At 44.5% G+C, this 25,958-nt stretch overlaps 1 protein-coding gene across 1 annotated transcript in view; it reads left to right on the plus strand.

Annotated features, from left to right (window-relative positions):
- Positions 1–25,958, plus strand: part of LOC147722464 (uncharacterized) — a 240,545-nt gene that overhangs the window by 24,000 nt on the left and 190,587 nt on the right. Inside the window, exons 2-3 of the mRNA XM_086966847.1 lie at positions 15,459–15,567; positions 24,388–24,690. Of these exons, the coding sequence (XP_086822973.1) occupies positions 15,459–15,567; positions 24,388–24,690 (412 nt within the window). The remainder of the gene's footprint in view (positions 1–15,458; positions 15,568–24,387; positions 24,691–25,958) is intronic.

The following is a 25,958-nucleotide window of genomic DNA, read 5'->3' on the forward strand; positions in this document are numbered from 1 at the left end:
CCTGCGATGACCCCAACCCTCGCTATTTTGGACACTTGGATCAACGCCCCTCAGCTACACTTACCTTGGAACTACTAGTGCATCCTGGGTCATGTAGTCCGTGGACCTCCCCGGACCAGCTGAAAACTTTACCTGTGAGGGGCGGAGCTAACATTTTGCACCTATCGGTGTGCGGTGGGGTGTATTTCCACTGCAGGACTTCTGGGACTTCTTATTTCACACACTGCAGGCGCTGACGAAGGCCAAATCCGGCCGAAATGCATTCGCCATTCTTTGAAGATTAAAGTGTGTTGCTTTGCCAATCCCCTCTGAGGCTCCCGCTTCTTTCTTTGAGAGGAGACTTTTTCTTTATATATAAATACATATCCACATTCTGTAAAGCCTCTTGTCTCAGACGGGTCCCTTTGTAGCCGCTATACCACCACTGTTTACATGTAGGGAAGGAACCCATAAATACTGCTTGGGCAACGCATTGTGCTCTATAATTCATCCCTTTGGAAGGTCACAACCAACCGGTATACAATGTTTAGCACGCATTTTTTACCACACACTACCATTACAACGCAGGCATTACCACGCATACCATTACAACGCATTGCGCTGGGGGGCGCTCTAGGATAGGGAATAAGTTTAAATTTATATCCAACACCTTCCCTAGTGTCCACGGGGACTGGAGTTGGAATATAAAATTATACTTACCACTATCCAGCACCTCAAAGCGCTATGCGTTGTAACAGTATTCGTTGTAAATACCGCGTTGTAAAGGTATGCATGGTAATAGTATGCGTGCTAACGTCATACATCCCAACCGACCAGTAGTGCTCAACATCTGAAAGTAGGTTCTCAAACGGGGGTGTTGAGTGTAGGGGCGAACATTAGCAGTAGGCACCCATTTTCCTAAGGGTAGTGATGATGTCTGCTCAGACCACCTGGATGTGCCTTTTATCACATCACAGAAATGGATAAAGCTCCCTTCACTGACAGCATTTAGGGCCAGATGTAGGTAAATCACATTTACCGATTTAGAAATACCGAATTTTACCGATTCGGTATTTCAAAATCGGTAAATGTGATGTAGGTACCAACATCTGGATTAGTTACCGATTCCTTAAGAATTCGGTATTTACCGATTCGGTAAATACCGAATCGGTATTTGCTATTGAATCCTATGGGCCTTGAAGCCCATAGGATTCAATTCAAATACCGATTCGGTATTTACCGAATCGGTAAATACCGAATTTGTCAAGGGTGCAGGGGGTGTCACTTTGACACCCTCTAGCACCCCCAAAACGGGCATGTGTGCAATGTGGCACACAGACATGCCCTAAGGGCACGTCTGTCTGTCACATGGCACATGTGTACATGCACAGATGTGCATGTACACAGGAATCGGTATTTTACCATGGATTTGTATTCCATGTAAGCATGAGCGAATTTTGCGGATCTCGCGTTCGCGAATTTTGCGGATTTGCGGATTCGCAATCCGCAAAATCCGCGAATTCCCGCGAATTTGCGGATTTTTTTTTTTGTGTTCGCCCGTGTTTCTGCCAGTTCGCGAGGGTTTTGTACACTTTCGCAAATTGCGAACTTACCTGTCGGGTCGCAAGTTTCGCGAACTTGTTGTTTCTACGTGTCCAGCCTGTTTGGGACACTCTTCTTCATCACTGCCACTCTCTGTCACCACTGCCACTCTCTGACTACTCATGCCACCCTCTGGCCCACCCATGCCACCCTCTGTTTCATCACCACACCCTCTGGTTGTCCAGTGTACATTATTTTCGGCAAAGCAAAGCACACCTTCCCTGCCTCAAGTGACCTGAATTAATTTGGGGCTGATTAATGTGTCACAGAATATTTTTTTAGCTGGCACCTGCTTCCTTAGTGCGCCCTGATTAGTGATCTTTTGCACTTGCTAAGTGCTTTCATTGTTGCAAAATTAGTTACAACACCTGCCCTGCCCCAACTGACAATAATGAATTAGGGGCTGATTAATGGATTTTAACTTCCAGCCTGGCTCCTGCTTGTCTCCCTTAGCTGTAATTCAGGACCTTTGTGGCATATGTGTAACTATTCTGAGGTTCAGAGCAGGGTCACATAATAGTTTCAACTGGCAACTGAACTCTGGAGGGGCCCCTCAGGAAGCACTACAGGAAATGGCTACTAATGATGAGCCTGAACTTTTGAACCTGGTAAGTAGTTACTTTCAGTTTTGCTAAAATCGTATTTCTGCAATTTTGCACTTATTCGCGGGGCGCGAACTCACGCGAACTCACGCGAACAGTGCGAGCAGTGCGAGCAAAATCCGCTGCTCGCGGATTTGCGGATTTTGCGGGAGATTCGCAAATCTCGCGGATTGCGGATTTCCCGAAAATCCGCAAAATCCGCGAGCGGAACGGATTTTCCGCCCATGCCTAATTCCATGGTAAAATACCGATTCTGAAAGCCATGTGCCAATGGAATATTGGCTACCCACATTGCATTTTCGGTAATTTTACCGAATCGGTAAATATTACAGAATCGGTAAATTTACCGATTCGGTAATAATAACGATTCGGTAAAATTACCGAATATATGCCCCTACATCTCCATAGCCCTTTACCGATCGGAAACAGCCGAAAATCGGTATTTTCGGCCGATTCCGATCGGTAAAGGGCTACCTACATCTGGCCCTTAGTCTGCTCGATTGCTGATCTTATGTCCTAACCACAAGTGAATCAATGTTCTTACCCCATCATCATGTCAGACTCTCATAGAAATAAAGAGAGCTCACAGGCGGAATCAAATAAGGTAATTGACGCATATTCTAAAACGTTGCCACCTGCCTAGTTCAGCTGGGGTGCAACTTTTTTTTATAGACTCACCCCCTCACTCCTCCCACAACCATGTTCTTTTTTTTCGTGAGTCTGTGCTCAAACTAACTCACTGAGAGTTCTGCTTTTATCTATTGCCCACGTTTCTAGAGAGACTTAATCGCCCATGGATTTTACATAAACTCTGATAGACGTCAACAACTTTCCAAAGCCTGCAGCTGTTTTAAGAGAAATCCCTGCTTCTGTTACATCTTGTTTGGGGAGCACCAACCAGTACAGTAATGCATCTCCAATGCACTGAGGGGCAGATTTACAAGCCCCGTACGCCACATTTGCGCTGAAGTTGAGTCACTTTAGTGATGCAGTGGCGGCGCAAAGCAAGCGCCATGCTGCGGGATATTTACAACGTGATGCATCTAGGGAGATGCGTCACTTTGTAAATGCCCTGCCCCACATGTGGGCGTTCCGGTACAGGGGGGGCGATCCGGCGCAAGATTTCACTGAGTCACTCTTACCGCCATGCTGCGTCAAAACTCTGTGCCTGCTTGAAGCAGGCTTAAGGATTGACGCCGCATGGGGCACCCCGAGCCTTGCTGGAGCTGCGTCGTGCTTGCGACGCGACTCCAGCAATGCGCTGTCTTTCCGCCGGGGGATGCGACACGCATCTGCCCATCCGTGCGCCATGGTGCGCCGCATTGTAAATGCGGTACAAAAGGGGGTGGTAATGGACGGAGCATCTGAACCAATCAAACACTCGCACCCAGTCAAAAGATCTGGGTTTAACCCATCACCGTTCTTTAGCCAACTCTGCCACCCCAGTTCAGACATGGCTATATGCAAATCAGTCTGACCCTGTGCCTCATGGGAACAGTCCAGCCCGAACTGCCAAGCCATGCCTTCCCTGGACCGGAAACAAGCTTCCAAGGACCGGTTTCTGGCATTCCAGCCGTCTTCAGCCCGGCTTGCTTGAATCCAGTGGCAAAGTGAGCAAGGGACTCACATCTGAGCATACCCTGCCACACCTATGGCGGCCAAACGCGGTACAAAAGGGGGTGGTAATGGACGGAGCATCTGAACCAATCAAACACTCTCACCCAGTCAAAAGATCTGGGTTTAATCCATCACTGTTCTTTAGCCCACTCTGCCACCCCAGTTCAGACATGGCTATATGCAAATCAGTCTGACCCTGTGCCTCATGGGAACAGTCCAGCCCGAACTGCCAAGCCATGCCTTCCCTGGACCGGAAACAAGCTTCCGAGGACCGGTTTCTTCAGCCCGGATGAGGTTCCGTGATTCTGAACCCGTTCAATAAAGGTCGTCGTATCGAGACGATTTTGGTATCAGCGGGCCGCAAATCACGAGTGCGGTATGTACAAGTGTTTTCGTCATAATCAATTAATGGAAACACTGTGTATTCAGGGATTTCGTTCGAACCTACGGGTTCCATTTTGTTTACGGCAGCCATTTTGTGGTTGCCCTCAAATAGGCCGATGACTGCGGCCAAACGAGTCCTTGGGACACGTACACCTTTAGCTGACTTTTGTGTGACCTGAACGAACTGACTCCCTTGCCCGAGGCTGACCTCGTTGAGCCAGTTCCTTGTTAGGCAGCTGGTCAGAGATCAAAGAGCAGGACATTGCTGAGTTTATGGTACATGCACACACCCTTCTATCTTGCTTCTCATCTGTTTCTGTTCCTTCCTTCATGGCCTATTCATGGTTTGGGTTGAGGTCCTTTTATTATGGGTTTGTCCGGCATGTCCGAGCAGGAATGTTGGATTTTGCCTTGTCAATTCTGGTGGCTGGACAACTGAAAGTGGGTTTGTCGTTATGCGATACTTGTGAAATGTCACTGTATGATTGGTCCGTTTGTAAGTAATGAATGCTAGTCAGGAATGTGATTTTCTGCATAAAAGACGATGTTTCGCTTTACTAAATTGTGCAGTCTCTAGCGAACCACCCGTGTTGTGCTTCGTAGACCTCTGTTCCTAGTTGCAGCCAATAAACTTGGTCTTTGACGTCACCTAGAAGTGTCCCGTGTCTCTGTTTGCCAAGACAGGAGAACTCGAAGACTTCGGGCGTTTCCCCTGGCGCCGCTGGGTTCTAAAACCCGGTTCTTCAGTTGGCCCCCAATGTGGGGCGACGTCAGCGGTACCGGTCCAAGCCTGAAGATCGTGAGGAGCTTCGTGTGAAAATTCTGGAGGAAGGCCTGCCACTTCATCGACCCCTGTATGTCGTCGTGGTCCGAAAGACTTTGCTGCGAGGTTCCGCGCTTTCCGACGGCTACGAAGGACTGCTGCCCTGACTGTCGCCCTGTCTTGGCGCCATTAAATGATTTGTAGAGCGTGACAATAGACGGGTCTTCTGGCGACGTCATCGATATTTCAGTTAAGTATGAGTGGAGCGTCTCCCAGTCCTTAGTTTTGTTTTGGGTATCCCCTTGGGATCTTTGATTTGGGACTTGCAAGCTCCAAAGCAGAGGGACTTGTGTATACACGAGGCTATCGTATTCGATTTTCCCTTGAAGTTTGAAGCTAGACTAGAGAGCGAAGATGCCTGGTCTTAGCAGACTAAGAAAGATATTTTGTTGCGGTTGTAATAGGGATTCCCGATTGGAGGACTCGTGTCCGGTGCCTCCGATTGGAACTCCGACCTATGAGCTCTATTTAAAACATGGTGTGGGCCCTATCACGTATAATGAAGTATGGATTAGATATACTAGGAAGGACGGTGTCCTAAAGTGGCCCCAATATGGTAGCTATGATACAGAGATTTTAGATAATTTAGAAGTCAAACTGTTCAAGAAGAAAGCCCGGCCGGCGATGTTTGACTCTTTCCGCCTTTGGCGAAAGGAAGCCAAACAGAAAGAAATTAAGTTAGCGAAGAGAAATAAAAGAGAGAGAGAGGTGTTTTGGTAATGCAAGATGCTATACAGTTTAGAGATAATGAAGAAGAACAAGAGAGTGAACAGTTGCTTAGGCAACGTAGATTGGCGATTGATAAGTGTTATCCAGCTTTGCCACCTCAGCAACAAGATGCAAAGAAATACCTTGAGAAAGATTCTTTGATGGCACATTTGTTGAGTTTGCCACCCCATTATGTGCAGAGTGCTACAGCACCTCAGCCACCTTTAGTTGTGCAACCTCTGGTTGCTTTGCCACCTGTGGTTCTACAACAGCCAGCTCCTCTTCAGTTGGCTCCTATTCTTTTGGCGCAGCCTTCTCAAGGGCCGCCGACTTTGCTACCTGCTTCGTCTCCAACTCCTACGCCTGTATTATCTACTCCTTCTGCTACGACTCCTATGCATACTTTGTCTCATCCCGTTTTTTCCTCCTGTTCTTTCGTCACCTTCTCTTTCTGTTCGACAAAGAATGACCGATACTGTTACTGGTCTCTTTTCTCCTCTCTTTGGGTCATTGGGTATGACACCTGTCTCAGAGCGTAAACAATTGCGTAGCCAATTGCCTGGTCCCAATGAGCGGACAGTGTTGGATCATTTAGCGCCTAAATGGGTTACTTATCCTTTGAAGTATAATTTTGAGTCTGTTATGGATGTTTTCCGTCAATGGGAAGCATCGACACAGAGATATGTTTTTGGGACAATGTGTACTTTCCTTCGTGAAGAATGGGAAGATGGTGATTTGGGACAGTCTCCGCCTGAGTTGTTCCGTATACAGTCTGAGTTTGCGAAGGGAACTATAGTGGGTGTTGATGTTGAGAAAGCAGTTGCGACATTGTTGTCGTTTAGGAGTGAGTCTCCTTCTAGGCCGTTGTTTGAGCCTGATTCTTCAGTTAGGAGAAAGGCGCGACAATATCCGATGAGAGAGGTTCCCCTAGTTTGGAGAGCAGGAGATGTAGCCGCTAATCCACCTATTCCGCCTCATTTTCAGCGTGTTTGGGTGCATGTTCCATGGAAGCGAGTTGAAGTTTTGGCCCTTAAGCAGTCTTTGCCTGATCCACGTAAAAATCCTGCAGGGTACTATAAGGAATTATCACAGACTGCAGATTCATGTATTATGAAGCTAGCTGACATAGACATGTTGTTTGGGAACGTAGTTCCACAGCCTATATGGGGAATGATTCGTCATATGGATCATGCGCAAGAGTTAGATGATACATGGGCTAATATTGGTGCTGCAAATGCTAGACAAGTTGGTGGTGCTAAGCCAGAGGCTTTAGTTGCAGAACTCCCTGGTAGGATTGTTAATTACATGAAGACTTTGATGCCTGCCGTGAGTGTCAATTGGGATAAGTTGTCTGCATGTAAGCAGAAGAAAGAGGAAAGTGTGTCTGACTTTTTCACCAGGTTTGAAGAGACGTTTGTCGACCACAGTGGTCAGGACATGAGTACGGAAGGTGGTCAACGGTTGTTCGTTGACAAGTTCGTGCATAATTTGCTTCCGGAATTGTGCAATAAGTTGAAGGATTCTGAGAGTGCTTGGGCTGTTTCTACGTCAGCGCAGATATTGGCTACTGCACAGTACTACAAGAATAGAGATAAGGATGAGAAAGATAGAGCTGACAAGAAGACTAAAGAATTGAAGATGAAGGTTCTTTTACAGCAAGCGTATCCGCCTCGTAATAATCAGCGCGATTATCAGCAACCTCAGCAATATCAGAGAAACTCGCAAAGGTTCGAGTCTTCTCAGCAGCGTTTTCCTGTAGGCCCTAATCAGTGTGCGTATTGTAAAGAAGAGGGTCATTTCAAGAATAGTTGTCCGGTTCTGTTACAGTGCACAAATGGTGCTTCTGGTGTGAGAGGTCGAGGTGTTCAGCAAGCTCCTAGAGGTAGAGGACGTGGTGTGTTCCCTCAGAATGCGCGTTCCTTGCCTCCACAGAATTCAATGAATAGTTTTGATCAGCAGAATGGTGCGTCTGGTAGGACGGCTCAGTACTATACGGACGATTACTATGTCGAAGGTGAGAATATGGATGGTAATGATTGCTAGAACAGCCATAAGCAAAGAGAGGGAGTTGTTTCAGTTCCAGTAGATCAGAGTGGACCTTATGTTAAAGTGATTGCATCAGGTGTGTCAGAGCCTTTTCTGTTGGATACTGGTGCTGCGAAGAGTTCTATTATGCACTCTAAACTCCCTGGCACACCTTTGTCTGGCTTAACAAATATTTCAGTAGGTTTTTCTGGCGCCCCGGTTACTAATCCGATTTCCAGTCCGTTGTCTATTTCTGTTGGACCTTGTGAATTCGAAGCACCCCTTATTCTGACGACAGGTTGTGGTGAGAACCTGTTGGGATTAGACTTGTTGAAAAGATTGTATGCGACGCTACATTGTTCTCCTTCAGGAGTACCGCTTGCATTGGGAAAGAGAGTGATCTCTCCGATGTATTTATCTAAAGATAACCTTCCAGCTGAATTGTCTTCTCTCCCTGATTCTCTTTGGGCTACTGGTCCTAATGATGTGGGTCTTTTGGAGATTCCACTGTATGTTGTGACGTTGAAAGCGAATGCTAGATTGCCACGTATTCCCCAATATCGGATTTCCAGTGATGGTGAAAGGGCACTTTTAGCCATCATCCATGATCTGATTGACAAAGGTGTGATTGAAGAGACGAGAGGTAATGTGTGCAATAGTCCCGTTTTGCCTGTTCTGAAACGTACAGATTCTTCACAGCCTCCTGTATATAGGTTTGTGATCGATCTTCGCGAGGTGAATAAGATTGTTGTTCCGCAATTTCCTGTTGTTCTAGATATCACCGCTTTACTGACTTTGAATCCGGCTTCAGCCACGTGGTTTTCGGTGATTGACTTGAAGAATGCTTTCTTCAGCATCCCGATTGCCGTGGAGAGTAGAGATATTTTTGGCTTCTCTTTGGGAGGCCGAAGTTTCCGGTTTAAGCGCGCTCCTCAAGGCTATTGCGAGAGTCCATCGATCTATAGTCAGGCTTTGAAAACACAGCTTGATTCGATTGTTTTACCTGATGGTGCTGCCCTTATTCAGTATGTCGACGATTTGTTAGTTGCTGCTGACAATGAAGAGATTTGCAAAGAGGCTACTTTGTCGTTGTTACGGCATTTGTCTGTTTTCCATCATAAGGTGTCTCTTTTGAAGTTGCAATATTGTCGACAAGAAGTAACCTACTTAGGTCACCTCTTATCGAAGGAGGGAAGAAGATTGACCCCAGAAAGAATTCAAGCTATTGCAAAAATGAGTATGCCTACGACACAGAGAGAAGTTCGTGCTTTCCTGAGTATTACATCATACTGTAGACAGTGGATCCCTAATTTTTCTCTGCTTGCAAAACCTTTGATAGCTCTTACTGTTAAGGATACTCCGAATCCTATTCCTAGGACTGACGAATGTCAGAAGAGCTTTTCAAAATTGCGCGATGCGTTGTGTTCGGCTCCTGTGTTGGGTACTCCAGATTACAGTAAGCCTTTTACACTCTATGTCCACGAGAGAGAGGGATGTGCATTGTCAGTTTTGACACAACAGTTTGGCGATAAACAACATCCATGTGCTTATTTTCGTCGACTTTGGATCCGGTAGCTAGAGCGTTGCCGAGTTGTTTGAGAGCTACAGCGGCAGCGGCTGTTTCTATTCGACAGTCTGCTGGTTTGGTGATGGATAATACATTGATTGTGATGGTTCCACATGCAGTGGATACCTTGTTGAATTGCACCAAGACACAGCACTTAAGTAGTGCTCGGTTGTCAGGTTACGAATTGACACTCTTAGCGAGTCATGTGCATATAAAGAGATGCAACATGTTGAATCCAGCTACGTTGTTGCCGATTTCAGTTGAGACAGATGTTATTGAACAGCATGATTCCTTCCTTAGGACAGATGAAGAAACGAAAGGGAGAATAGACTTTAGGAACACTCCTCTTCCAGAGTGTTATGGTACCTTATGGGTTGATGGTTCGTGTTTTAAACTTCCGAATGGTGATACGACTGCGGCATATGCTGTTATGACTTTGCATACGATTGTTGAAGCTGCACGTATCCCACATAATTCAGCACAAGCAGCAGAGTTGATTACATTGACAAGAGCGTGTGTGTTGTCGAAAGGGAAACGAGTGACTGTGTACACTGATAGGCAGTATGCGTTTGGTGTGGCTCATAGTTTTGGACGTTTGTGGAAAGAGTGTGGGTCCCTGACTTCGCATGGAACTAAGATTCAGCATGGTCAGTTGGTGAATGAACTTCTTGAGTCACACACTTTGCCGTTGCAAGTTGCGATTGTGAAATGCAGTGCGCATAAGAAAGTTACTGATGATGTTGGTCATGGTAATGCGTTTGCAGACGAAGTTGCGAAAGAAACGGCGAGAGATGTGATAAGTCGAATGTCTGTTGCGGGTCCGGCGAGATGGGTTCCGGATAGAAGCATGAGTGAAGATACGATAGAGAGCGTGAAGTCCATTCAAGCTGAAGCTACAGAGAAAGAGTTGAATGAATGGAGAGAAAGTAAGGGTAAATTGGATTCGAATGGTTGTTGGATTGAGTTGTCAGAGCATCAGCGATGGTTGTTACCTGATGCGTATGTACTTCCAGTGGTTACGATGGCTCATGGAATGGCTCATATCAGTGTGAAAGGGATTTGCAAGTTGTTAGCTCCAGTATGGCAAAATGTTGGAATTCCTAAGTGTGCAGAGAATCTGGTTGAGAATTGTATGGTTTGTTTGATGTATAATCCTGGTAAGGGAACTCCAACTCCAGCTGGTCATTTTGCACGTCCGACGTATCCGTTTGAGGCTTTGCAGCTAGACTTCATCCTTATGGAGAGGTGCAACAACTTAAAGTACGTGCTCATGGTTGTTTGCTCTTTTTCAAGATGGGTGGAAGCATACCCTTTGAAAGATAATACTGCCTTGTCCACAGCTAAAGCCCTTATTAAGGAATTTTTCCCTAGGTATGGATTGCCGAGAATGGTCTGGAGTGACAATGGGAGTGAATTTGTGGGTCAAGTGATGAAGAGAGGGTGTAACGGGTTAGGAATCCGCCAAAAATTCCATGCTACAAATCACCCCCAATCAGCTGGTTTAGTTGAATGCTATAATGGCACCCTTAAGCTAAAACTAGCCAAGATTCAGGTGAGCTCTGGTCTACAATGGCCCGATGCCTTGCCGCTAGCACTTCTGTCCACAAGAATGACTGTGTATTCACGAATGGGACTTAGTCCATATGAAGTGGTTTTTGGTCGCCTGGCGAATATATGGGGAGTGCCTCGGCCGACCAAATTCAGTGATATAGAGCACCCTGTGTTGCTTGATTACCTTTATGAATTGATGGCTAAATTGCGTGTTTTGCATCAACAGGTTCATGATACCTTGCCACAAGCATCCGAAGATCCAGGACATGCTATCGAACCTGGCTCGTGGATCTTCGTGAAGAACTTCCAGCGCACTAAGAACGAGCAGCCACGCTCGATTGGTCCTTACTTGGTGCTTTTATCCACACGATCAGCAGTACGAGTGCGCTGTAAAAAGAACTCGATCCACGGCGTACATTGTAAGAGAGCACCTTTGCCTCTGCCGTACGACCGTGGGTCCAGAAAGGTATTCCTGACTCTGAGACTGAAACCGTGCCTCGTTTTCTGCCTTTTAGCGATGCACGTTTGATTGGAACAAACACTAAACGAGAAAGGGACGATCTTCTGCAAGAAGCTGTGCCTCAGTCGAATCGTTTGGATACTTCTGAACCTAGCTTTTGTTCCGAGAACAGATATTGCCTGGCAAAGAGTGTTATAATTTGCGACCAAGAGTCGTTGGACAAATAAAAAATTAAATTCTTTTTTTGCTGATTTTTAAGGTTAAGCTCTCCTCCGAGGAACTATTTTGATTTTTGTTTTTCAAACCACCATCCGGGTTCAGCTGTAAGGTCGCGGTGCAAAGTCTTTGGCGTGCAAGCCGAAGACGTTAGGTTGACGGCTCTGGTTGGTCTTTGGGCATTCCCTGGACTGACAGACGCATTTCTTAGCACGGAACACCCTACCGCCGCGAACAGCATGATTAGAGGATGAAGTTTTTCGAGATGGAGAGACCTGTTGAAAGAATGAGCTTCAAGAGCAAAATATGTACTGTAATGAGCAGAAAACGCTTTTTAATATTGTGTTTGTTTATGTTGTTTAGCTTAATGATGTTTCTAATTAGATATGTGACATTCTCTTTTCAAGTGACGTTTGTATCCACTACACAACCTATGCCTCCTCCTACTGTTTCACCCTCTGCCCGAACATGAATCCATCAGGAGAATGGAATTCGCTAATTATTCCTTTGTTCAGCTTCTGCACCAACACCAGTTAGTAGTGAACACGACTAATTGTTGGGTGTGTGGTCTTATGCCTCATACTACCGATAAAGGTATTCCTTACCTGGTTTTGCCTTTTAGCTACAATGGTTCTGTGTGGGCATACAGAACGATGTTCATCTATGCTCGTGAAGTCTACCCCCTACGTTCTGTGAAGGATAGTCCAAAGACTAGTGCTCTAGTCAAGGGTATAGTGGACATGATTAGAGGAATTAGTTCCTATGAGACTATCTCGAGAGATGAGACACAAGCATACATTGGTTGGAACGTAGCTGGATATGGAGTTAGTCTGAGTGTTAACCAGTGAGCGAAAAGATCCTCTCCGATTTGGATAGTGCCCCATCAGGGTCATTATTGTCTGCAAGGTAATGGCAAGAATCCGAGAGCTCAGTTAGGGTAGAGTGTCTGCACTGAGACGTATGTTTTTGCGTCCCAGACTTCCCCATCGTTTTTAGCAGCTAAGGGTACCTATTTCATGTGTTACGATAGAGCGTATACATGGTTGCCCCCTGATTTTTCGGGCACATGTTTTGTCTCGTTCCTGTTGCCTCCCACGTATACAGCTGCGGCAGATTACCACAAGACGAGATTTGCTAGAGGTGTCTTCAGTAAGAAAGATACTGCAGGACAAGAATTAGGAGATTTCTTGAAGGGTTTTCTGCCGTTTTGGGGACCTATGGCTAACAGCAGGAACATTCGACAGTTGACGAGAGTGGTTGAGTCCACCATAGTCGAAACTGCCGGTGCCCTTAGTAACTTGACTGCTGAGCTCCAGTCGGATCGCCTTATGACTCTCCAGAACAGAGTTGCGTTAGATGTCATACTTGCAGATAGAGGAGGGGTATGTAAATTGATTTAATCGAGCTGCTGTGTTTTCATTCCAGACAACGCTCCAACAGTTTTCCAAGCCATTTCCAAGCTACATAAGATCTCCGAGTCTGTACATGTGGACGAAGGAGATTGGTCGTTAATCCGATGGGTTTGGGGATTGTTATCCACGTGGGGATGGAAGATTCTGATGGTCATTGGGATGATCTTAGCTATCCTTTTCCTGTTCTGTCTTTGCGTACAGTGTGCTCCTGCTATTTGTGGCCTTTGTGCTACTTCGTGTGCAAGGAGACCTGTCCAGAGAGAGTTGCTAAGTACTAGGATGATGCTACAGCAACATCTTGATGATCTGATGAATATAGACCTGGATTCAGACTGACGTGAGTTTGGGTTTATTGCCTATGTAAGGGCAAAAGGAGGGTCTGAGGTTCCGTGATTCTGAACCCGTTCAATAAAGGTCGTCGTATCGAGACGATTTTTGTATCAGCGGACGGCAAAGGACGAGTGCGGAATGTACGAGTGTTTTCGTCATAATCGATTAATGGAAACACTGTGTATTCAGGGATTTCGTTCGAACCTACGGGTTCCATTTTGTGTACGGCAGCCATTTTGTGGTTGCCCTCACATAGGCCGATGACTGCGGCCGAACGAGTCCTTGGGACACGTACACCTTTAGCTGACTTTTGTGTGACCTGAACGAACTGACTCCCTTGCCCGAGGCTGACCTCGTTGAGCCAGTTCCTTGTTAGGCAGGTGGTCAGATAGAGATCAAAGAGCAAGACATTGCTGAGTTTATGGTACATGCACACACCCTTCTATCTTGCTTCTCATCTGTTTCTGTTCCTTCCTTTATGGCCTATTTATGGTTTGGGTTGAGGCCCTTTTATTATGGGTTTGTCCGGCTTATCCGAGCAGGAATGTTGGATTTTGCCTTGTCAATTCTGGTGGCTGGACAACTGAAAGTGGGTTTGTCGTTATGCGATACTTGTGAAATGTCACTGTATGATTGGTCCATTTGTAAGTAATGAATGCTAGTCAGGAATGTGATTTTCTGCATAAAAGACGATGTTTCGCTTTACTAAATTGTGCAGTCTCTAGCGAACCACCCGTGTTGTGCTTCGTAGACCTCTGTTCCTAGTTGCAGCCAATAAACTTGGTCGTTGACGTCACCTAGAAGTGTCCCGTGTCTCTGTTTGCCAAGACAGGAGAACTCGAAGACTTCGGGCGTTTCCCCTGGCGCCACTGGGTTCTAAAACCCGGTTCTTCACGGCTTGCTTGATTCCACTGGCAAAGTGAGCAAGGGACTCACGTCTGAGCATATCCTGCCACACCTATGGCGGCCAAAAGCGGTACAAAAGGGGGTGGTAATGGACGGAGCATCTGAACCAATCAAACACTCACACCCAGTCAAAAGATCTGGGTTTAATCCATCACCGTTCTTTAGCCCACTCTGCCACCCCAGTTCAGACATGGCTATATGCAAATCAGTCTGACCCTGTGCCATCTTTGTACTGGGGTGAATGTAAGACATTGTTCTGCATTCTGTCCATCAACTGTGTTTTTTGCAATTTTCACCCCGAGTGGGCTGGGTATGCTCAGACGTGAGTCCCAGGCTCTCCACATCACTGGAGTCAAGCTAGCCAGGCTGAAGAAGGCTGATAGCCAGAAACCGGTCCTTGGATGCTTGATTCCGGTCTAGGAAAGACATGGCTTGGTAGTTCGGGCTGGACTGTTCCCATGAGGCACAGGGTCAAGGCTGATTTACATATAGCCAGTGTCTGACCTAGGGCGGTGTGGAGTGCAAAAAACGATGGATTTAGGCCCAGATCTTTGCACTGGGGTGAATGTAAGACATTGTTCTGCATTCTGCCCATCAACTGTGTTTTTTGCGTTGTAAATGCGGCGCATCAGTGGTGGTGCACGGGTGGTTTGGCGTGTCGCAACTGTTCTGGCGCATCCCTGCTGATTAGCAGAGATGTGCCAGAAGTTGTAAATCCGCCCCTTAATCTTTACTTTGACCTTTAAACAAGCATTGGCACAGCCAATAGATCTGGCTTACATCGTGACTGCTGCCTAAACTTTAGAAAAAGGATTTTCGTGCAAACAAAATAAAAACAATTACTTTATGTATTCGGTTCATGCATGAGATCATTAAATATATGTTTATTTAGAGTATTTATATATGAAAAATATGTCTTTGTGCGCTGCAAGCTCTCCCATGGGAAGTGAAATTATATACTAGACAGCCAACAACATGCTGTGAAAGAGGAATACTCTTTCGGCTGGGGCCAAGGCCCACTGTATATTTCAAATGTGCTATCAAGACAGACCGAAAAACGAATGTATGAACCTCGACATTACCCAGCACTCAAGCTGCTAGGACTGGAGTTAAAATGCAACATCTGATAAGTCAAAATCATGATAGGTAAAAAAGAGCCAAGAAATCGCAATTTTTTAAATAATCTTAAAAAAGTCAAAAGGATTTAATGTAGCACAATGTATAATCCAAATACCTTACTTAAGGAACCATGATCTTCTTTTGCGTTATCTTTCAGATTTCATCTGCTGCGGGCACAAATGTCTGGACCTGGTTCAGAATTACTCTTCTGCTTTCTGCGCTGCCCAGTGTTGCCTACGGACAGGAGCATTCTGGATATCATTCAGGTATTTTGATATAGTTTGATTATGTCACTAGGGGGCATATGTACAAGCCCCTTTCGGAAAAGGAACGTCACTTTTTTCAATGTTCCTGCGGCGATATGCACTTAGCCTTATAACGCTGCCATGTAAATAAGGTCCCCTTTCACGCTATATTTAGTGTGAAAGGGGGTGGCAATGGGTGTAGTGGTGAGCGTTCTGCCGCAACACCCATTGATTTTGACGCAGGGCAGCGTAAATATGGACAGGGAAAACCTGGTCTTAAACCGGAGCATCGAGGAGAAATGCTTTATCTCTCCTTGTTTTTGCTGTTTCCATGTGTGCTGCATTGTGCAACACACATAGAAGTTTCAAAATGCTATTTCAGATGGTTTATGTGCAGCAAGGCACACCTTCCTGCACATAATGTTAATGCATCTATATCTGATCATGTCATATTTCCACAGGAACCCAAGCTCACTCCCAACTCGCTATATGCAGACAGTGGCAGCAGCTCTGGCTTCATCCAGTTTATCTGCAGCCCTAAACATTTAATATATCTCACTACCTCATTGACAAAATGTTGATTCCTGCAGAAAGATAGAAAATTGTCAAAATTACTTTCACATAAAGTACAAGCCAGAAGGCATGGTGATAGCAAGAATCAGGATGAGAAAGAGGCATACCTGTTTTGTCCCTCTGGCTAGTGGAAAAAGCCGAGTACTTTCAGGTGCATTTGCACCCGAACCATGGGATACACAGAGAAATCCAACCAAAGAAATAAAAAGAACTCCGCATCCACCATCCAGAGCCCTTCCACAAGAAAAGACTAATGAATAGAGTCAAAGTCCTTCTCTGCATCAAACATGGCCAATGTTGGAAAAATCAACTGGTTGCCACTCCATGAGCCCAGACAGTAAACACTTCTAAGGCACAGGCAACCACTACAGAAGGAGACTTCAATCTTGTACAAATTCAAGTTGTCCTTTTTTTCAAATATCTCTAAATGCAATGGCTCTCTGAGGTCTAGACACAATAGTGTTAATTAAAAAAGATCAAATAAGTCCAGAGTCAACTGCACTAAGTTTAACCATTCACTTAAAAGCAAATAGTGGCTAAACTAAATACATGTAGTGATTTACACCACAGAAAGGAAAATATGTTTGAATTCCACACTACACCTAAATGTGTGCGCTGACAAAGAGTAAAGAAAGTAGCACCCAATTTCCAGCTAGAAGTAAAATAAATGTAGTAAAAAAGACGCCACTTCATCAGATCATTTTTTGCACAAAAATGTAAAACTGGTCTTTAAACTGTTCAGAATAGTATTGGGCTTACAATGCAGACTGTGCAAACTGTGAAATTACTCATATAGCCATAGCTTAACTCTTGAATAGATCATTGACAATAACATGCTGAAAAGTGCGTTTCACAAAATACCGAATACTGATGTTAAGACAATACATAGATGCCCTCCTCAGTAGCTACTATAGTATGATGGGCCTAGAATAAGTGCATTGCCCTTTTTGCAAAATAAATAATATTATGCAGAGATGAAACATTGGGGCATATTATCAAGGGGGTTTATCTCCGCTTTTTTGGCTTTAAAAGCCAAGAAAGTGGAGATAAAATTATCTCCCTATTACCTAGCTGTCGCTAACACCAGTTAGCGACAGCTAGTAGGAGATAGCGACCATCTTGGGCTCCACTTTGCATGTCAGTGATATTTATCACTAATGACATGCAAAGTGGGCGTGCCAAGATGTTAGCGACTGAAAACAGTCGCAAACATCGCTATCTCCTATTACCAACTTTTGGAGATATTCGCGCTTAGCGCGAATATCTCCAAAAGCTAACACCTGCCCTGAGCAGTTCTTAGCCATGTTATCCAATGGGAGGTGGATAACATGGCTAAGAGCATTAGCTCTGTAATGCATGAATATCGCGGACTTTTCAGCGATATTCATGCATTGCGGCGATTTTTATCGCATTTGCGATAAACCTTGGTAATACCAAGGTTTAGTTGCGGTAAAAATCGCCGCAGCTCAGCAGTAAAGTTTTGTTTCTAACCAAGTAATAGCGATAATTATCGCTATTGCTTGGTAATATGCCCCATTGTACTTTATATTTTACAATGCTAGAAAGCAAGAAATTGGAATAATCGTATACTTACACACTTATGTATTTTTACTGGAAAGCAGTTTATTAAGATACTAGGTGTAACTAAATGAGCACCATCTTCACATTAATGAATGTTTATTGACCTGTTTTCTTTGACACCTCTTACACCCAGTATCTCATAACCATCTTTTTATTTTTTTATTTTTGAGTTTTATATAGCATGAACTAGACCTGAGGGCATCAGAGCGCTTTGCAAGAATTACTTATGATAAGGCTTTACAGGAGTTACATGCGCCTCATTTACAACATTTACAGTAGGCATAGTAGAAGCGGGAAAGATAAGAATTCATACAATCGAGGGGAAGAAGCAGGTAAACAGGACTTATTTACAGGAGGTGGATACAAGTGGGGAGAAAATGAAGATACATCATATGGAGGGAGTGGGAAATACAGAGGGGGTTGGGATCCGGGTCAGAGTGTATAGTAAGATTGTTGGACGGGATACTAGTAACTGAAGCAGGGTAGTTGAGGTGGATTAGTTTAGGAATTTATTGAGAAGGGACAGTATTACGTTTTTCCTGAAGTGAAGGTAAGATTGGTTGTCAGCCAGTTCATCAGAGTAAGTAGTGAGTTTGAGTAGACATGGAACTTGGTAGGTCACATTAGGTAGTTTAGGTGGATTAGTTTAGGAATTTGAAAAGAGACAGTTTTATAGTTTTTGCTGAAGTGAAGGTAGGATTGGTTGTCACACAGTTCTTTGGGAAGGGCATACCAAGTTCTCAGGGCGTTTTCCGAGAAGGATCGAGTGCGGGATTTGGCTTTCTTGAATTTGGGAGGGATGAGGAGAAGGGTGCTGGAGCTTCGTGGTGGTCTTTTTTTGGCCTGCTTTAGCGAGTTTGCTAGCGAGGTAGGTAGGATAACCAGATAACCAGAGTAGAGAGCTTTGTGTGTTATGCAGGCTGTTTTGAATATACTACTCGCTTCAATTGGTAGCCAGTTGAGTTTCATGAGAGTGGGAGTGATGTGGTTGAATCGTCTCTCACCAGAGATCAGTCTAGCTGCTGCATTGAGTGTGGACTTCATTTACAGGAGGGGTGTTTTTGAAATGCCAGTAATTGTTGCGTTGCCTACTCCAGCTTGGGAAGAACAAGGGATTGGATAAGGGTCTTCAAGTCTTTGGAGGGGATAAATGGTTTGATTTTTTGTTGTGTTTTAAGGTGTAGAAGGCAGTTTTTGCAGGAGGTGTGGATATGTTATTTCATATTCAAGCTTTTGTCAAGAGTAATCCCAAGGGATTTGGCAGGGTTAGATGAAGATAGTTTACAGTTTAGTCAAGTTAGACTGTTGAGCCAGCGGTGGGAGTTGTTTTTAGGCAGGATAAGGAGGAGTTCAGTTTTGTTGGGGTTTAATTTTAATGGCTGTTGTTGAGCCAGGTGTGTATCAGGGAGAGAGTGTTGTTGAATGTAGGATGTCTTTGAGTGAAGTGATTTGGGTGTCATCTGCATAGAGATGGTAGGCAATTCTGGCTTCTTTCAGGATCAGCGCAAGGGATCTTTGTAGGCTATCAGTAATGTTCAGGATTGCAGTCTCTGTACTGCAAACCTTCCTAAATCCAGATTGTAATCTGTCATGTAAATTAAATTTCTCCATCTGTTTCTTTAATTGAGAGAGGACACATTTTTCATTGGTTTTAGCAAATAGAGGGAGGTTGGTGATGGGTCTGTAGTTATTGAGTTTGTCGGGGTCGGGTTTCTTGATGAAGGGGGTGATTTGGCCAAGTTTAAGGGAGGCCGGCATGGAGCAGCTTGATAGTGAGGAGTTGATGATATTCATCCAGGCCGGAAAGATGATCTGACTGAATTTTTTAACAAAGAGAGGAGGCAAGAGGGTTAGAGAGGAGGGAGTTCGGCTCTATGGATGGCAGTATTTCCCTCACTTCCTTTTGAGATATGGTTTCGAATTTGGACCAGTCTGCATTCTTTTTTGGTTGGAGGTGGTTGATGCTGTAGCTCTGATATTTTGAGGTGCTGGGATTGTAGAGATAAACATCAATTGGAGAGGAGTTGTGTGGGGGGCTAGCGTTGGTACCGTCTTTGATGGTAGGAGAGGGAGGAGGGTTCTAACAAGAGTTCAATATTTGATATCTTGTCTGAGAAGAATTTAGCAAACTCTTGACAGCGTTTACTGAAAGCATCTGTAGGAAGTTGGGAGTGGAGGAGGTTTGGTTTTTGATGATCTTGAAGAGGTCTTTGGGACAATTTTTAGACTGGCCTAGTTGGGCACTGAAGAAGGTGGATTTTTCTCTGTCGATATGCTTTTTATATTATGAGTGAATATGATATTATGGTTATGAACAGTTAGCCAGCAAACTTCTATGAAGGGGATATGGTGAGTTTGGATCCATATGGGATATTGGTGGCATTGGTTACTCTGTAGGAAATTGGTTCTCCATTTGGCAGATTTTTGGAGAAGAAAATGATGTCTGTTATGAGGCCTCCTTGTGTTGAGCTGTGATAGATGTCAGTTATTAGTGTTTCTGGGTGTTCTTTGAGGAGCTTGTGTATTTAGGTTTTAGCTGTGTGTTTGGAGAGATTTGGTGGGAATTTCCGGGAGGGGGTTGGGTTATGGGGTGATGTGTTTGTGTTCAGGATGGAGCCCTGGGTTAGGGATTATGAGAGCATTGGTTAGTCAGTTGGATGATGGTGATGTGCATGGGGAGGGAGGAGTGGTGGGAAGGGTTGGTGGTCACTTCGTGGGAAGAGTAGAGTGCCAGTGTTAGATTCTTGTAGAGGGGAGGTCCACACAATGATCTATTAGGATATCTGCAAGTTAAAGGGGTCTTGATTGATGAGGAGTGTCGAAGAGTATGCTGTACTTTCTGGGTCCTTAGGGGTCAAGGTATCAAGGAGCTGGGGGTAGTGACAAATTTTAGGGCCAGACTGTACCAAGCCCTTTGTATACAAGACAGACTGGGATCTGGTGGAATGGAGGCTCTAGCTGGTGGCTGAGAAAGGTTTCTGCAGCAGGCTTTGCAGTGTCATGGATTTTAGGGGTTATCATACATAAAGAAAACAGTGAGATGGTGCCGGGTGAGGTCAGTAGATGCAATTTTTTGGGTACATAGAAAGAGGAACAAGGCATCCAGTGGTTAAATAAACAGCGTCAGTGGACTACAATAAACACCGGGTCTTTAGTGCGCATGGGAAGTAAAATAGGCAAAAATCACAGCATGGGCATAAAATAACAGTATAGGCATATAAATCACAATATAGGTATACAATATAATTATAGGCATAACATTGGCAAAAATAACAAAGGCCTGATCCGAGTATGTCAGCAGCTAATATATCGTTATTATACATCAGTCAGTGGATTAAGCTGCTTTGCAGCAGCACACTCATCTTCTATCCTGCAGGTCCAGGGCATTGGGTGCCCAGGGTAAGGGGGGTACTAGTAGTTTCCCAGATGATCAGAGAGGATTGAAAACTTCTGATGGGGGGATACGAGAGGCGTTCGGGCCAACTCCTAGACGTGAACCCACAAGGCCTCATAGTCCCTGGTCTTAAACCCTGAGTTGAAACCAGCCTGTATTGTCAGAGATTAAGCTGTACCGGCACTCCTTGCATGCCGACTACAGAGGCAGGAAGGATCCTTCTCCGTATTAATAACCAGGTTCTATGACAATTGCTTAGAAATCACTTTTCGGTGTCTAGTAGGTGATGCCATTAAGAGTACGTTTTAGTGGCCGTTTAAGTGCAAGGATAGAGGAGCACAGTAGAATGAAATATGCTTCATAAATGTACTTAAATAAACAATATAGGTGAACAATTTGCATACAGGTCAAGGTGAGACACTCCTCATGGCAAGGACAACACCAGATGCAGAGGTAAGGATCAACAAGGATTGGGGATTTGTGTAGAACCAGGACTGGCAGAAAGCCAGACACCAGGTAGACTTGGCATGTATAATCCGGGTGCATTCTGTGAGTCACAACCAGTGCATGTATGTGTCAGTTTTGCTTCTGTACATATGTGCCCAATTAATGCAGTGGGTCACAACCGGCGGAAATAAGTACGAAAACTTCATGTGTCACAACCCTTGTCTGTAGTACCTAACTAGCGCAAAGGATCCTACGTGTATCCTCTGTTAACTTGGTTTTGGATCACATTGTATGGACACATGCACAGTCTAGGAGTTGGGTCACAACCATTGTGGAATGGCATGCTAATGGGGAATAACCATCATGTAAACGTTACAAATCAGTCAGTGTAAATGGACATAGCCACTGAAAGTATGCTATATGTATGTATCATGCTACCAGCTATGTAAGTGTACGTGACAAAAATAAAGTAATAAGGCACTCACCACCCAGTACAGTGGGTGCCAGGTCAATGCAAGGGGGTGCAGAATTAGTATAGGCGTCCAGGGTGCGATTGGACCCTCAGCACCAACCTGGGCAGAATGAAGGGCTCCCTCGGCAACCCCAAAGGAGAAATGCCGGATGCGTTTCGGGAATTCAAAAACGTTGGAACAGCTGGGTGGAATAGGCAGCAACAGCATCCAAAGAGCGATAGAGGAGCAGTCGGGTCCCCTCCTCATCACTCTCAGTGAAGATAGCGCGCTCCTTCATTTTTTCAAAGCCGGTCCAGAACTCGGGCGAGCAAGTGAGCAGAACCAGCAGCCCCAACAGCTCAGGAAATTCAGAGGTGCCGTATCAGCTCAGAATAAGAGGTGGCGTTGGGATTCAATGAGCAGTTGAGGGATGATAGGAACCCGTCACCTACCTCAGTAAAGATGGTGGGATCCTTCTTACTTTCAGAGCCCGGGCGAGCAGGAGACGCATTATAGGCAGCACCAGTGTCCACACAGCCAACCCCACTGGGCTGTGGGTCTCCAGACGGCAGAAGCGGGCAAGGATTGTCAGCTGCAATTAGCCTATGGCACTCACCGTACGCTTAGCTCCACTGGAATATGGACAGACGAATCATTTGAGAGTGCTGCTCAGACAGTAATTGCAGAAATTAACTTGCTTTAAAGGCGAGTTGAGGTAAGTTGAAGTTTCACAGACATGAAGGCACCAGGGGCCGGCTAATTCAGGGGTTTTCACTAAAAGTGATTCCAAGACTGGGATCCACTCTGAGGTTCGACCACCCTGCATCCCTCTTAAGTCAACTTTTCTCCTTGGCCAACATAACAATAAAATCTCGGTCTCTAAATTTAAGAGCCATTTCTATTATTGGCCATGGTGGCCTGCTGAGGGCTGCACTATTAGTGACCTGTGCACATGTTCAGCCACAAAGTGCTTGGAGAGGAAGTCATCATCTATAACTCTATCCATATTCTCCATTTGTTTAGTCTCATGTATCACAAGATACTGATGTTACTCTATCTTGTGTGACCCTCCAAGCCCTCACCTTCAGCCTGCAGCTGCAACACTTATGATTCCAACATGCGGACAACCCCGAATGTTGAACCACTACCACTATCCTCTAGGTCCAAAATCCTTTGCTCTGCTTCATCAATCCTGTCACTGTGTTTAGTAATGTAACAATCAAGGGGTTCTTTCAGAGCCATTTAAGATCAATTGAGTAGTCAACTGTATCAATTAATGAGCAACCATGGCTATTATAGTTCCATCAATTTGTCAAATAATACGCAACTTGAGTCATGCTAAAAATTACGAAGTGTACTTGCAAAGTTTTTTCTTTCACAACATGGTGCTTTTTAAAAATGTTGAAATGTTAGTTAACATTAGTAGCTTGTTGAAATTAAAAAAAGAAATAATATAGAGAACCTGTGCTAAAAGTAGGTTCGCTGGAAACTTAAGAGTGATGGTGGGCAATGTTTGGAGGTCTTAGCAAACATTGCAAAAATGCACTACTCCATCCAACCTACAGGGTGAGAAGAACACATACTAAAATACATACCCAGAGCTAGAACCATACGGCTTCTCATGAAAAGGAAAAGTTGTGGAAGTTGAAAGTGCCACCCATCCTTTGGTTTAAACCACCTGGTGCAGTTTGGTGCAGCAAGAACAGCTTAAGAATGAAAAGTAGCAGAGGACATGTATTTTAGTGTGTGTTTCTGGTTTGTTCCCGGTCTCTCATTGTGCTATGCCTTCTTATGGTCTGACTTGACAACGCAGCTGTCGCCAGAAAAGCATGCGAGTATCGCCAGGAGAGGGCTTTGGCTCTGCCCACATGTTGAGAGCCATAAGTACATGTTTTGATTGGCCATAACTTGTATGCTTACACAAAAATGCTCAGCCTCCACACAGATTTTATAATTTTGTTTATTTATCAAGCTACCTGAACTATCAGGGATATTCGCATGGCATTGTAACACTATTAAAGTGTCTTCGATAACTAGATCATTTATGGAGATAACCAGATAATGTATGGTATTGTTTTTCTGGAAGCAGCAGAGATTGGAAGAGGGTAGTCATTTACCTGCATATATTTTTATGCCTGTCCTAATGGTGCACCTGTAACTTGACATGTTCACCTACACCAATATTATTCTACAGTTCTTTGTTTCCACACAAATACATATCCATTGCCCTGCTATTTACCTGTAATACTTCACATTAGCATGCACCATTCCTTTAAAGCCAGACCTAATGGCATTGCCAATGCTTGTCCTTTTAGTAGATTTATCTCAATGTAGACATGAGTTGATCGTTCAATGAAACCATCATTTATGCGATTAAAATATTTGAATTCCCAGAAGGTGATGACGGCTTTCATGAAGAAGTATTCGCAGAAGCATACGAACATGGAAGTGCTCCATACGATGGCTACGAATCGGGGGATGACTACCTAGTCACAACTACAGAAGAACCATATAGCAAAGAAACCACAGAGGCATATTACCCAGAGGAGACCTCTCCTGAATACTATCCAAATGCAAAACTAACCTCTGATAAGAAACCTCAGTACACCACCACAAGCGTCCCATATTACCGCGAGAGAAGTACAAGGGTCGATGAAGAGATCATGCCACCACCAGATATCTCCAACAGCGCAGAAGGTAAGGCAGATGCAAATATTGGTTTCAGTTTCAGTTTCTTTGGCATGTATAAAGCATGAGAAATCTAGGCTTTCTAAGGAAAAGTGATGCATCAGGTCCACAGTAATTTAGTTGGATATTGCAAAAATTGGGCTTGCACCTTCATTTGGTATTCTCAATTAGCATTTGTATTTGTAAGGCTTTTAACCACAAGTACATTCCTGCATCTTTTGCGGAAAACCTCGAAGAATTCCGTTCATCATGTAAGTTGTTGTTATAATTGTGATTGTTGATGTCAATTGAAGCTGATGCACACAGTATATATTGTGGAGGAGACAAGATGGAGGAGATATATTGATTATATTGCCGCTACTGTATACACTGATTGCCCTGTATTGGTCTTCCAGAAATGTTGTGATCTCGTACAGCTGTTTGCTATGAAAACTGATGATCCTGCTTGAAATTTTTCTTTTATAGATGGCTTTTTATGCAGTGCCTCAACTGCTGTTCCTACTTAGGCAGATGAGGGGGGTAGTGCCTTCAGGAGTGGCAAATAGCAGCTCAGTCTTGTTTTAAAAAAGCTTCAGTATTTTGTAATCTATCCATTGTTTATTGACATTTGACAACATGTCTAATTAGAAGGGCCTTCATCTTCATAGGTATAGAAACGCGTGTTGCAATTGTGCTGGCAGTTAGGAAGTCTATCACATATTCTATATAAAAAGCAGAAGGGCAGATCGGAATCGGTGTGGGACAGAAGAAGGTACCAAGTGGGACTAAGAGCCATTCTGTACACACCTGAGATATGAAATGTCTCTTGGGCAACGGCAAAAAGTTTCAAACTTCTGGAGGAGCCATTTTGCATCCACTTCAATTGTCATGTATGGCAGCTGTGAGAAATTCAGTTCAGGACAACCCAGGGCAATCAGAAGTAACTGGTGCCCAGCTGTCCAAAAAAGGGGGCCTTTAACCCCAAGTCCTAGAAACGGAGAACTCAGCAGTGCTCAAAATAACACTCAATACATAATTGTCTAGTAAGTGCTTTCCTTTTAAGAGGAAACATACTTTAATGCATTTATAACTAAATACAAAGCATAACATTACAAATGAATGCAAGCTGGCCAATACCAATCAGAATCCCTCCAAAGAGGCCTCACAAAGTAACTATGGTGCAAAGCATGGACCTTTGAAAAATACCACAAGGTGCAAGTAACCCCTGAAACTGGTCTTGACACATTAGTTTTGAGGTACCTTAAACCTTTTGTGCATGCAACTGTTGTTGTTTTGAC

The sequence above is a fragment of the Lissotriton vulgaris genome, chromosome 4_1, assembly GCF_964263255.1.
Source record: "Lissotriton vulgaris chromosome 4_1, aLisVul1.2, whole genome shotgun sequence".
In the NCBI taxonomy this organism is placed as follows: domain Eukaryota; kingdom Metazoa; phylum Chordata; class Amphibia; order Caudata; family Salamandridae; genus Lissotriton; species Lissotriton vulgaris.